Raw genomic sequence first — 13,619 nt, forward strand, 5'->3', positions numbered from 1 at the left:
GTGCAGCTAGGAGACAGTCGGTTTAGCCTGTTCGTCTGCTCCCTGGCCTTGGCTCTGGATTGTCAGAAATTAACTAGGCCTGTTCTGAGACTATGTCCAACTGGGAGGAGACCTCGGGGTAGACCCAGAACATGCTGGAGAGATTATATATCTCATCTGGCCTGGAAGCGCCTTGGGATCCCTCAGGAGGAACTGGAAAGTGTTGCTAGGGAGAGGGACGCCTGGAATACCCTGCTTAGCCTGATGCTACCACGACCTGACTTCGGATAAGCAGAAGAAAATGGATGGATGGATGGATGGATTGGTGTGTTTCATACGACGTTAATTACTAAACTGGCTAACTAATTATAGCAGTACATGTTATCTAGGGAATAAAATAAATAATATGTTTTTTTCTAGTGGTTAGCTAATGTTAGTTGGCTATTGTTGGTTACATTTACATTTACAACATATAGCAGATGCTGTTATCCAGAGTGATAAGTGTGCTTTGAAGTATCTTTGAAGTCAAAAACAGATCCTCATGCTAGTTCACAGGGTTAGGGAGTAAAAATACCATCAATTTAACAACTCTGTTGGGATGTTAGTACAGTCTGAAAAGAAAAATCAAGGATGTTTAAAAAATATATATATATACACAAAGAGCTAACAATGTGCTAGCTTCATGCATAATTTTATAACCTTTTTCATTTCCTGTTAGCTAGGGTATAAGGTGAGCAATAGATAAAATTGCATTATTGGTCAGCTAATGTAAACTTTTTTGGTTGTTTATCTTCGGCTACAGTCACAATACAGCTCGCGATGCTTTACGATGGGTTATCAATGAAAATAAGATGTTTGGTGGTGACGCGTCCCTGAGCTTCGGGAAGTATTCCCAAACCCATCTTAGTTTGCCGATGAAAATATCGCCACCAAATTTCAATGCATGCATTAAAATTTTTCTCACGAGGTGGAGACACACCAAAAAAACAACTTGCGAAGTTTGGGGAACATTCACCGTCTATCACAAAATTGGTGGTGATGCTAACAGTTTTTCATCACTGAGTATTTGCAAACCCATTGCGAGCTGTAGTGTGACTGTAGCCTTAGCTGTATGAAGTTGGCATCCCATATGATGAGAACATGAATAAAAGTATTTTCATTAATTTGTGCATTGTTTGTGCAGGCAAAATAAAAGTTTCTGCACAAACAATTTTGGAGAAACTAACCATTAAGCTGAAGGTTAGGGTTAATGATGGACAAATTAATTAGACATATCTGGAGTCATTTGGAGTTATTAATGGGGTGCTGGGTGATGTCACGTTATTAAAACATTTAATCGTCAATTTCTCTAAAACCGTTTGAGCACAAATTTTTATTTTGCGTTCACAAACATGCATAAGGGATGCACAAATAAAACAAAATACTTTTATTCGTGTTCTGATCATATGCGGTGCCAACTACATGAAGCTGTTTAGCTTCATTCCTAACTTTATTTAACCTTACCTATTAGTCAGCTAGCTGGTCAACATTTAAAGAAGGAATATATTGTCAGGGATCTAGTTAAGCCCCTTCACGTATGAAATTTGTTACTGCATGAGGTAAAAACAACACAGAATAGATAACATGTTTTCCATAACGGAAAAGTAACAGATATCGTGTATTCCCACCTGACTGTATTTAACAGAATGCTACGGAGTATGAACCATGCAAAAGCAGATCTTCTTCTTCTTTTGGCTGCTCCCGATTAGGGGTCGCCACAGCGGATCTTTCTTCTCCATTGCTCCCTGTCTTCTGCATCCTTCTCTACCACACCTGCCACTCTCATATCCTCTCTCACCACATCCATGTATCTCCTCTTTGGCCTTCCTTGTTTTCGTTTGCCCGGCAGCTCCATCCTCAACATTCTCCTTCCCACATGCTCTGCATCTATTCTCAGGATGTGCCCATACCATCTCAGTCTCATCTCTCTTAGCTTAATTCCCAAGCTCTCTACATGTGCTGTCCCTCTGATGTGCTCGTTCCTTATCCTGTCCAACCTGGTCACTCCCATCGCAAACCTTAACATCCTCAACTCTGCCACCTCCAACTTTGCCTCCCGTCTCTTCGTTAAGGGTAGGGTCTCCAATCCATACATCACAGCTGGTCTCACTACTGTCTTATACGTCTTACCTTTCACTTTTGCTGGGACTTTCCGATCACAAATGACTCCCGAAATCCTTCTCCAACTGCTCCACCCTGCCTGCACTCTCTTTCTCACCTCACTATCACAGCCCCCATTTTCCTACACAGTTGACCCCGGGTACTTGAATTCACCAACTTTCTTTACGTCTGCTCCTTGCATCTTCACTACACTCTCATCCCCATTTTCATTGATGCACATGTATTCTGTTTTGCTCCTGCTCACCTTCATTCCTCTTCGTTCCAATGCATACCTCCATCTCTCCAAACCCAACTCAACCTTCATTCTACTTTCACCACATATCACAATATCATCTGCAAACATCATGTTCCATGGTGACTCTTGCCTCACTTCGTCCGTCAAGCTATCCATCACTATGGCAAACAAAAAAGGACTCAAAGCAGATCCTTGATGCAGTCCCACCTTCACCTTGAACCATTCAGTTGTTCCAACTGCACACCTCACTGCTGTTTCACTGTTCTCATACATGTCTTGCACCACTCTAATATACTTCTCATTCACTCCACTCTTTCTCATACAATACCATAACTCATCTCTCGGCACTCTATCGTATGCCTTCTCCAGGTCTACAAACACAAATCAAATCAAATCAAATCAAATCAAGTTTATTTGTACAGCGCTTTTAACAATAAACATTGCCGCAAAGCAGCTTTACAGAATTTGAACGACTTAAAACATGAGCTAATTTTATCCCTAATCTATCCCCAATGAGCAAGCCTGTGGCGACGGTGGCAAGGAAAAACTCCCTCAGACGACATGAGGAAGAAACCTCGAGAGGAACCAGACTCAAAAGGGAACCCATCCTCATTTGGGCAACAACAGACAGCCTGACTATAATATTAACAGTTTTAACAGGTATAACACTCAACTGTCCTCATGGGGCCGTCCTTCACAGGAGTGGGGCGATAAAACTCCGACCAGACACAGGGCACCAGGATGGATCAAGCAGGTCCGAGGGGCAGAAGAGGCCAGCATCTCAATCCCAGGATCAACATATAACTCAGAGGGACAGATGGGGGGGGGGGGGGGGGGGGAAGAGAGAGAGAGAAAGAAAACACGTTGTTAGGTATGCCCTAAAAATGACAAGTATTAAATCTGTGTGGTAGGCTCGCAGAGACGAGAGTCTTTACATCAGGCATAACACACAATGGCATGTTAATATGGTAAAAAATAGATCATGACCTGCTCTGGCTGGATGCTTGATTGGGTGATGGGAGCACACTCCTCAGCAATGATGAGATGCAGATGGGACCCTTAGGCCTGGCCAAGACAATTCAGTTACATTTCACCGGGTCTGGGACATGCGACAGAATGTCTGACAGCCGATTCCCTGCAGGCTACGATAGCCAGTCGAGGTCCCCACCGTCTCCACCAAAATATTTCCTGTTGACTCCATGTAACTCAGAGGGACAGATTTGGGGTGGGGGGGAGAGAAAGAAAACACAGGTGGTTAGGTATGCCCAATGTCACCTGAATAAGTAGGAACAGTATGCATATTGCACCGAGTACAAGCAGGGACTCCGGCAACTAACTATGACAGCATAACTAAAAGGAGAGAGCCAGAAGGTAACACAGGCATGAGGGAGCCCCGGGACATAAAGCAGCCAGCCACTACACCGTCAACAAACTCGAGTGAGCAAGCGAGTGGGGACTGACAGCATCCATACATCCCAGTTTACCAAAACACTCTATGTCTGAGGACCCTCCAGATCTACTCCTTTACCTCATAAACACCATTAACAAAAGGCTTGACTAAACAGATATGTTTTCAGCCTAGACTTAAATGCTGAGACTGTGTCTGATTCCCGAACATTACTTGGAAGGCTGTTCCATAACAGTGGGGCTTTGTAAGAAAAGGCTCTGCACCCTGATGTAGCCTTCACTATACGAGGTACCAGCAGATAGCCTGCACCTTTTGATCTAAGTAGGCGTGGCGGGTCATAGAGGAGCAGAAGTTCACTCAGGTACTGTGGTGCGAGACCATTTAGTGCTTTAAAGGTCAATAGTAGTATTTTATAATCAATACGAAATTTGATTGGGAGCCAATGCAGTGTGGATAAGACAGGCGTGATGTGGTCATATTTTCTAGTTCTAGTAAGGACTCTTGCTGCGGCATTTTGAACTAACTGGAGCTTGTTTATGCACTTATTGGAACATCCAGACAGTAAGGCATTACAATAATCCAACCTGGAGGTAACGAAAGCATGGACTAGTTTTTCTGCATCATGCAATGACATTAAATTTCTTATCTTTGCAATATTTCTGAGATGAAAGAAAGCTATCCGGGTGATGTTATCAATGTGAGTTTCGAATGAAAGACTGGGGTCAATAATCACTCCGAGGTCTTTTACTGCTGCACGTGAAGAAACAGAAAGGCCATCCAGAGTTACTGTGTAATCAGAAAACTTACTTCTAGCTGTATGTGGTCCTAGCACAAGTACTTCAGTCTTGTCAGAGTTAAGCAGAAGGAAATTTATAAGCATCCAGTGTCTAATGTCCTTAACACATTCCTCAATTTTATTAAGCTGGTGTCTCTCATCAGGTTTTGCAGAGACATACAACTGTGTGTCATCAGCATAACAGTGGAAACTAATACAATGTTTACGAATAATATCGCCCAGAGGTAACATATATAGAGAAAAAAGCAGTGGACCCAAGACAGAACCTTGTGGAACACCAAACTTTACCTCGGTACGTCTAGAAATATCACCATTTATATCAACATACTGATAACGATCAGTTAGATAAGACCTGAGCCAGGAGAGGGCCATTCCCTTAACTCCCACAACATTTTCTAGTCTATCCAGAAGAATGGAATGATCAATGGTATCAAATGCTGCACTAAGGTCAAGCAACACAAGTAGCGAGACACAGCCCTGATCAGACGCCAACAGTAGGTCGTTTACTACTTTAACCAGTGCTGTCTCTGTGCTATGATGAGGTCTAAATCCTGACTGATACATTTCATGGATGTTATTCCTATGTAAATATGAGCATAACTGCTGTGCCACAGCTTTTTCAAGGATCTTGGAGATAAAGGGGAGGTTTGATATTGGCCGATAATTGGACAGCTGACAGGGATCAAGGTCAGGTTTTTTAATCAGGGGTTTGATAACTGCTAATTTAAAGGATTTGGGTACATAGCCAATCATAAGAGAAGAATTTATTATTTTTAGAAGCGGTTCAATTACTCCAGGCATTATCTGTTTGAATAGATGTGTCGGTAAGGGATCTAGTACGCAAGTTGAGGCTTTTGATGCAGAGATTAATGAAAGTAATTCAGTTTCTTTTAGGGGAGTAAAACATTCTAACTGATGATCTGATACAGTTATATTGTTAACTACAAGGTCACTTTCATTGTCTAACCTTAAATTAGTAGTTTGAATTTTTTGTCGGATATTCTCAATTTTGTCATTAAAAAAATTCATGAAGTCGTTGCTACTACATACTGCAGGTGTGCATCTGTCTATAGTGGACTTATTCCTGGTTAATTTTGCTACAGTATTAAATAGGAATCTAGGATTATTTTTGTTATCTTCTATTAGGGAGGAGAGATATGTTGCTCTAGCAGCACTAAGAGCTTTTCTATACTTCAGGAAGCTCTCCTTCCAAGCTAATTTGAACACTACCAATTTTGTTTGATGCCATTTACGTTCCAATTTTCGAGTGGTCTGTTTTAATGTGCGAGTGTCATCATTATACCAGGGTGCTAATTTTTTGTCTCTGACCATTTTCCTTTTTAGAGGAGCTACATTATCTAAAGTATGGCGGAATGTTGACTCTAAGCATTCAGTTGCCTGATCAAGTTCTGCTGGGGCTGACAGTGACCCAATCAAAGTTGACAGCTCTGGGAGATCATTTATAAAGCTCTGTGCAGTAGTTGACGTGAAAGTACGTTTAATACAGTAGCGTGGTGAGGTGCATATATTATTACTCAGACATATTTTGAATGAGATGAGACAATGATCTGAGATAACTTCAGACTGTGGAAGTATGACTATATTTTCTACGTTTAATCTGAATGTTAGTATTAGATCAAGGGTGTGACCACCATTATGGGTTGGTCCTATGACATTCTGCTTAATCCCGACTGAATCTAAGATGGACACAAACGCTGTTTTTAAAGGGTCTTCTGGGTTATCGAAGTGAATATTAAAATCTCCGACAACTAAAGCTTTGTCTAAGGAAATAACCAAATCTGAGATAAAATCTGCAAATTCAGAAAGAAACTCAGAATATGGCCCCGGGGGCCTGTAAATAATAAGCAATGGAATTAACTGGGTAGACTTATTTTTCGAGGCTACATACATTATATGAGTATGAAGAACTTCAAATGTATTACATTTATAACCAGGTTTGTGTGTTACACCTAGATAATCGTTATAAATAACTGCGACGCCTCCTCCTCTGCCAGTTAGACGAGGCTGGTGTATATAACTGTATCCAGGAGGACTCGCTTCATTTAATGCTATATATTCATTTGGCTTAATCCATGTTTCTGTTAAACACAGTACATTAAACTCCTGATCAGTAATGAGTTCATTAACCATTAGCGCTTTAGATGTAAGAGATCTAATATTTAATAGCCCCACCTTTAGATCAAAGGTGCTGGCAGCAGCTGTACAGTCAGTATGATCTAATTTTATATTGATTAGGTTACTGGAACAAACTCTCTGAATATTTCTACCTTTTTGTTGAGCTCGGGGAACAGACACAGTCTCGATGTAGTGGACCCTGAGTGACGACTCTGTGCAGCTAGCAGACAGTCGGTTTAGCCTGTTCGTCTGCTCCCTGGCCTTGGCTCTGGATTGTCAGAAATTAACACACAATGTAGCTTTCTCTGGCCTTCTCTGTACTTCTCCATTAACATTCTTAAAGCAAAAGTTGCATCCGACGTGCTCTTCCTTGGCATAAACCCGTACTGCTGTTCACAGATTGCTACCTCTCTTCTCAATCTCGCCTCTAATGCCCTTTCCCATAACTTCATGGTGTGGCTCATCAATTTTATTCCTCTGTAATTACTGCAGCTCTGTACATCTCCCTTATTCTTGTATATTGGGACTAGCACACTCTTTCTCCATTCATTTGGCATTTTCTCATTCTCTAGGATCTTATTAAACAATCTCGTTAGGAACTCCACAGCCGTCTCACCCAAACATCTCCAAGCCTCAATTGGGATACCGTCTGGTCCGACTGCTTTCCCAGGCTTTATTCTTTTCATGGCTGCCCTCACCTCATCCTTACTAACCAACTCTGCTTCCTGATTTGCTGTCTCCAATGAATCTGACCTTTTCTCTCTTGGATTCTCCTCATTTAATAAATCCTCAAAGTACTCTTTCCACCTTCTTAATACGCTCTCTTTGTCAGCACATTTCCATTTACATCTTTCATCACTCTTACCTGCTGTACATCCCTCGCTTCCCTGTTTCTCTGCCTAGCTAGTCTGTACAGGTCTTTCTCTCCTCCTTTGGTCTCCAGCCTTTTGTACAACTCCTGGTATGCATCTGCTTTCGCCTTCGCTACAGCTCTTTTTGCCTTCTGTCTCGTTTCTCTGTATAACTGCCTGCTTTCCTCATCTCTCTGCTCATCCCAATTCTTCTTTGCTAGCCTCTTCTCTTTTATAATTTCCTGCACTTCTTTGTTCCACCACCATGTCTCCTTGTCTTCCTTCCTCCTTCCCAATGACCACCCTAGCACCTTCCTTGCTGCCTCTCTTACTAGTACAGCAGTAGTATTCCAATCTTCCAGCAGACTTCCATGACCACTCAATGCTCGTCTCATTTCTTCCCTAAACTCCTTCTAAACTCTTTTAGTTTCCACCACTTAATCTTCGGCTCCACTATTTCACGCTTCCTCTTTTTCACTTTCAAGTTCATCCTCCACACGACCACTTGATGTTGTCTAGCTACACTGTCCCCTGCCATCACTTTACAGTCTCCAATCTCCTTCAGGTTACCCCTTCTGCAGAGTATGTAGTCCACCTGTGTAGATCTTCCTCCACTCTTAAACGTCACCCTGTGCTGCTCTTTCTTCTCGAAGTATGTATTGACTATTGCCAAATTCATCCTTTTTGAAAAATCAACCACCATTTGCCCTTCCACATTTCTCTCTCTTACACCATATCTGCCCATCATGTCCTCATCTCCTCTGTTTCCCTTGCCAACATGTCCGTTGAAATCTGCGCCTATCAGCACGCGCTCCTCCCTCGGTATACTTTCTACCACTTCATCCATCTTTTTTCAGAAAGACTCTCTTCATTCTCACATCCAACCTGTGGGGCGTATGCACACACAACATTGATTACCACTCCTTGAATTTCCAACTTCATGCCTGTCACTCTATCTGACACCCTCTTCACATCAATCACACTGTTGACCAACTCTCCCCTCAAAACAATACCAACACCATTTCTCTTTCCATCGACTCCATAATAAAACAACTTGCATCCATCTCCAATGTTCTTGGCCTTGCTTCCTTTCCACCTCGTCTCCTGCACACACAAAATGTCCAACTTCCTTCTTTCCATCAGACCTGCTAACTCTCTCGCTCTGCCAGTCAATGTTCCCACATTCAGTGTTCCTACCCTCAGTTCTAAGCTCCTTCCCTTCCATCTTTCACGCTCTCTCCTAACATGCCTCCCCCCTCTCTTTCTCCTTCTCCGTATTGGCGCAACAGTAGCACACTTTCCACCGGCACCCTATTGACCAACAGTACCAGAGGTGGTCGTTGTTAACCCGGGCCCTGACCTATCCGGTATGGTATTTCTCTTTTCATTCCACATGTTAGATTTGGCACAGTTTTACGCCGGATGCCCTTCCTGATGCAACCCTCTCCAATTTATCCGGGCTTGGGACTGGCACCAAGAGTACGCTTATGCACCCCCAGTGCCTGGATTAACCATGCAAAAGCAGATATGACATATAATTCACAAGCTGGTAAGTCTATTGTTGTGAAAAGCTCAAGCTGAGACATTAGCTAATTGGCAACATGGCATGAATCAAGCTGCATCACGTCTCTGTTGAGATATGAGTCTTCCTGTTTCTGAACATTTGTTTTGTTCAAGCAAAGGCTATTTCTAACATTTTTTACTTATACAGTAGGAACACTGTATCTGCTGACTTGGTAATCACGGGTTCAGGCAACAAGCATAACCCCTCGAACTACAATTCCCACACACCCTGCTTTCACTTATTACGTGTCTTATTTAAACCCCAGCTTCTGTTAGATTTTCTTGCATTTGTTTTTATTTTCCATGCTGATGCTCCTTGTGGTCTTCACTTCTACTGTCATGTTTTCATGCCTGGTGTTTTTTATTGCTTCGACTGTCCTGTGTAAATAAAAAGTGTCCACACTTCCATCCATCTCTATACCAAAACTATATTATATGGAAATGCCAGAACCCTGTTAATTAGAGAGAGAGAGAGAGAGAGAGAGAGAGAGAGAGAGAGAGAGATGACATTCACATAACTTTTATTACAATATATTATTTTATTTTTAGTTACTGTTATTGATTTCATATTGTGTGTAATTACCTCTGCCAACTTTGTTGGAGTAGGTTATGTTTTTGCATCTGTTTGTTTGTTTGTCTGTTTCCAACGTAACTCAAAAAGTAATGAACAGATTTTGATGAACTTTGGTATACAGCTTTAGTATTATCCTAGGTTCAAGTGGTTCGATTTTGATGTGGATAATACAGTATGTGGCTTGGTGGAGGTATGCACTCTAATGAGTGCTCTTCTAGTTTATAAATTAAACTTTATCATAGGTATGTACAGGCTTAGGCACATGTAAAGAAATGTCATAGACTAAAAATAGCTTAAAAATAATGAAATGAAATGTTTCAACATTAAAAATACTATAAACAGTAATCAGTAAGCCATAATAAATGAAACAAAGTTAATATTTGGTGTGAGACGACCATTTGCTTTAAAAAAAATATAGTAGTCTCAGGAAATGAGCTGTAGGTTTTACTGAGCATCTTACAGAACCAGCCACAGTTCTTCTGGACACTTTGACTGTCACACTCGCTTCTTCATTTGGCAGCAAAACCCAGTAGGCTTCATTATGTTTTCTTTTTTAATCTGAAAAGTGCTCTCTTATGGAATATGCTGCTCAGATACAAACTTTTTTCTTACTATAGCATTTAATTTTGTGCTGGAAGACGGACGTTTGGAACTCTAAAAGGTTTTTGTACTGACTCGATAATGTAGAAGTCATAAAATAGAAATCGATAACAAAGTTTGTATGGAAAAAAGAAGGGTGCCGAAGACTTTTGCACAGGACTGTATGTATGAAAAGCAAGCTTTATATATGGTTCACTTCTATCCCCAGTTTCGGCTCTCTGTGTTAGATGTTGGAATGTATACCCTGTGGATACGGTGCTCCGATTACATCTGCTGAGATTTTCTTTGCTTGTTGTTATTGAGTTTACTGCCATGTGCTTTACATTAAGGCAGTATGAGTAGTGCTGTCACAATATCACTACATCGTCAATTACGTCACTGACAGCAATGTTATGTCCGGTCACAACACATAAACCTGATGGTTCTGATTCCCACGAGAGCTGTGATAAAAGATTTCCATAAATGTTACTATGTTGACAGGGGGACAATTAACATTTCTACTTTGCCATTTTGCTCCCATTCCCACAGCATAGTAATGGAAAATATGTGGTTTTCACTATGACTAAGAACGGTGTATTAATTGTGGTAACCCTGGACATAACTCTAGTTCTTGCTAGCCTTAGAGAGTTGTTTGCTATAGATATAGATATACCCAGTATCTATAGTGCACACTTTCAGTTCCACTCACTCTGCCAAAATAAAGTCTGTTATAGATGCAAGAGATATTTTAAGTACATTTATGAAATGTTGAAGCTCAGCAGATCATTTATACTTCACAAATAGTGGTGTAGTAGATTGGCTACTTCCTTGACTAAGCCTCTTGATTGGATGCCATGAAATATTCTCCACATCTCAAGCTTATAGTCGGTTAGTTGCTACCTCATGAACACCACAATTATAAAATGTAAATGCAACAAATGACAAATATGAAGGCGAGTGTTGGCTTAAAAGTTATAAATTTTATTATTCTATCCACATTCACTGGCAATCGTGTGCTCTGATTGGCTACTTTATTACTAGGCTATCAGCTCATATACTGTGAGTAGAGAAAAACAAAATGGCGGAGTGTGTTGCTGAATCAACCGAGGATGAACTAAAAACCTCTTCTCAAAAACAACCCCCCCCAAAAAAATACAAAAAAAAAAAACAACAACGCAAAAACCAACAAAATATGGAATGAAAGTATTTCATAGTACGGTAAGAACGTTTTTTTTTTATTTTGAAGAATTGTTGTTATTATTATAGCATTTTCCACAAATTGCTACTGTCATTTTGCCAGTTTGTTTACATTCTAAGCAAAAATGATTTTGTCATTTAAATAAAAATAAAATAAAAATGTTCTGTTTCTCAAAATCCAGTGAGTGTGGATATAATAAAACAGTTATTCCACTCAATCTCGTCGTACATGGCTTATAGCTATCAGGTCATGTATGACTCGATTTCATGGAATAACTTAATTATGCACATTCTTTCCTGCATTTATGTACTTATGTGTTGTTGTTTTTTTTTCAGAACTCAGAGGGCACAGAGGAGCTGCCAGTGGATGGCGAACAAAAGGCAGCAGGCAAGACTCAGTGGGATCTGGAAAGGCTCGAGTGGGAGCAGGCATCTCGGGACAGCCCTGAGAGAGGGCAAAGAGACAAAGAAGGTAAGATTTAGAAGCCTTATTTGGTCCTGTTCAGCTAAACTTGGACAAGATTTAAATCCATCATATCTGACAGTGGTAAAGTTTCCAGATTCAGCTGAGAACAGAATGGGCAAATGCTGCAATCAACAGAAATAGCAAGGTTACTGGAGTCAAGAATAAACGCAGCTCCTCCACAGTGAGAGTTAATGATTGTAGCGTCATCTACCCACCACTCTATCTGACATGAGTCACTGTTTTGATCATCCAAAAGCTATTAGCAGGGATGGATCCAGCCCAAGAATCTAACAGATGCACAGTTGCAGAACTATTTTCACTAATTTTACCAGATCACTATGGATTTTTGTTTTTAAGATATGCTAATGTACATAATCAAGTCAACACACCATGTACGATGATGCTTCTTTTATTAATATTATACAACCCCGATTCCAAAAAAGTTGGGACAAAGTACAAATTGTAAATAAAAACGGAATGCAATAATGTGGAAGTTTCAAAATTCCATATTTTATTCAGAATAGAACATAGATGACATATCAAATGTTTAAACTGAGGAAATGTATCATTTAAAGAGAAAAATTAGGTGATTTTAAATTTCATGACAACAACACATCTCAAAAAAGTTGGGACAAGGCCATGTTTACCACTGTGAGACATCCCCTTTTCTCTTTACAACAGTCTGTAAACGTCTGGGGACTGAGGAGACAAGTTGCTCAAGTTTAGGGATAGGAATGTTAACCCATTCTTGTCTAATGTAGGATTCTAGTTGCTCAACTGTCTTAGGTCTTTTTTGTCGTATCTTCCGTTTTATGATGCGCCAAATGTTTTCTATGGGTGAAAGATCTGGACTGCAGGCTGGCCAGTTCAGTACCCGGACCCTTCTTCTACGCAGCCATGATGCTGTAATTGATGCAGTATGTGGTTTGGCATTGTCATGTTGAAAAATGCAAGGTCTTCCCTGAAAGAGACATCATCTGGATGGGAGCATATGTTGCTCTAGGACCTGGATATACCTTTCAGCATTGATGGTGTCTTTCCAGATGTGTAAGCTGCCCATGCCACATGCACTAATGCAACCCCATACCATCAGAGATGCAGGCTTCTGAACTGAGCGCTGATAACAACTTGGGTCGTCCTTCTCCTCTTTAGTCTGAATGACACGGCGTCCCTGATTTCCATAAAGAACTTCAAATTTTGATTCGTCTGACCACAGAACAGTTTTCCACTTTGCCACAGTCCATTTTAAATGAGTCTTGGGCCAGAGAAGACGTCTGCGCTTCTGGATCACGTTTAGATACGGCTTCTTCTTTGAACTATAGAGTTTTAGCTGGCAACGGCGGATGGCACGGTGAATTGTGTTCACAGATAATGTTCTCTGGAAATATTCCTGAGCCCATTTTGTGATTTCCAATACAGAAGCATGCCTGTATGTGATGCAGTGCCGTCTAAGGGCCCGAAGATCACGGGCACCCAGTATGGTTTTCCGGCCTTGACCCTTACGCACAGAGATTCTTCCAGATTCTCTGAATCTTTTGATGATATTATGCACTGTTGATGATGATATGTTCAAACTCTTTGCAATTTTACACTGTCGAACTCCTTTCTGATATTGCTCCACTATTTGTCGGCGCAGAATTAGGGGGATTGGTGATCCTCTTCCCATCTTTACTTC

The 13,619-nt window shown here is 40.9% G+C and overlaps 1 protein-coding gene across 3 annotated transcripts in view; it reads left to right on the forward strand.

Moving 5' to 3' along the window:
* arhgef25a (Rho guanine nucleotide exchange factor (GEF) 25a) overlaps positions 1 to 13,619 on the forward strand; it is a 301,768-nt gene that overhangs the window by 27,921 nt on the left and 260,228 nt on the right. For all 3 annotated transcript variants that reach the window (XM_060938474.1, XM_060938475.1, XM_060938478.1), the window contains exon 2: positions 11,815 to 11,950. In XM_060938474.1, the coding sequence (XP_060794457.1) occupies positions 11,815 to 11,950 (136 nt within the window). The remainder of the gene's footprint in view (positions 1 to 11,814; positions 11,951 to 13,619) is intronic.

Source organism: Neoarius graeffei, chromosome 13 (genome assembly GCF_027579695.1).
Source record: "Neoarius graeffei isolate fNeoGra1 chromosome 13, fNeoGra1.pri, whole genome shotgun sequence".
Taxonomy (NCBI): Eukaryota; Metazoa; Chordata; class Actinopteri; order Siluriformes; family Ariidae; genus Neoarius; species Neoarius graeffei.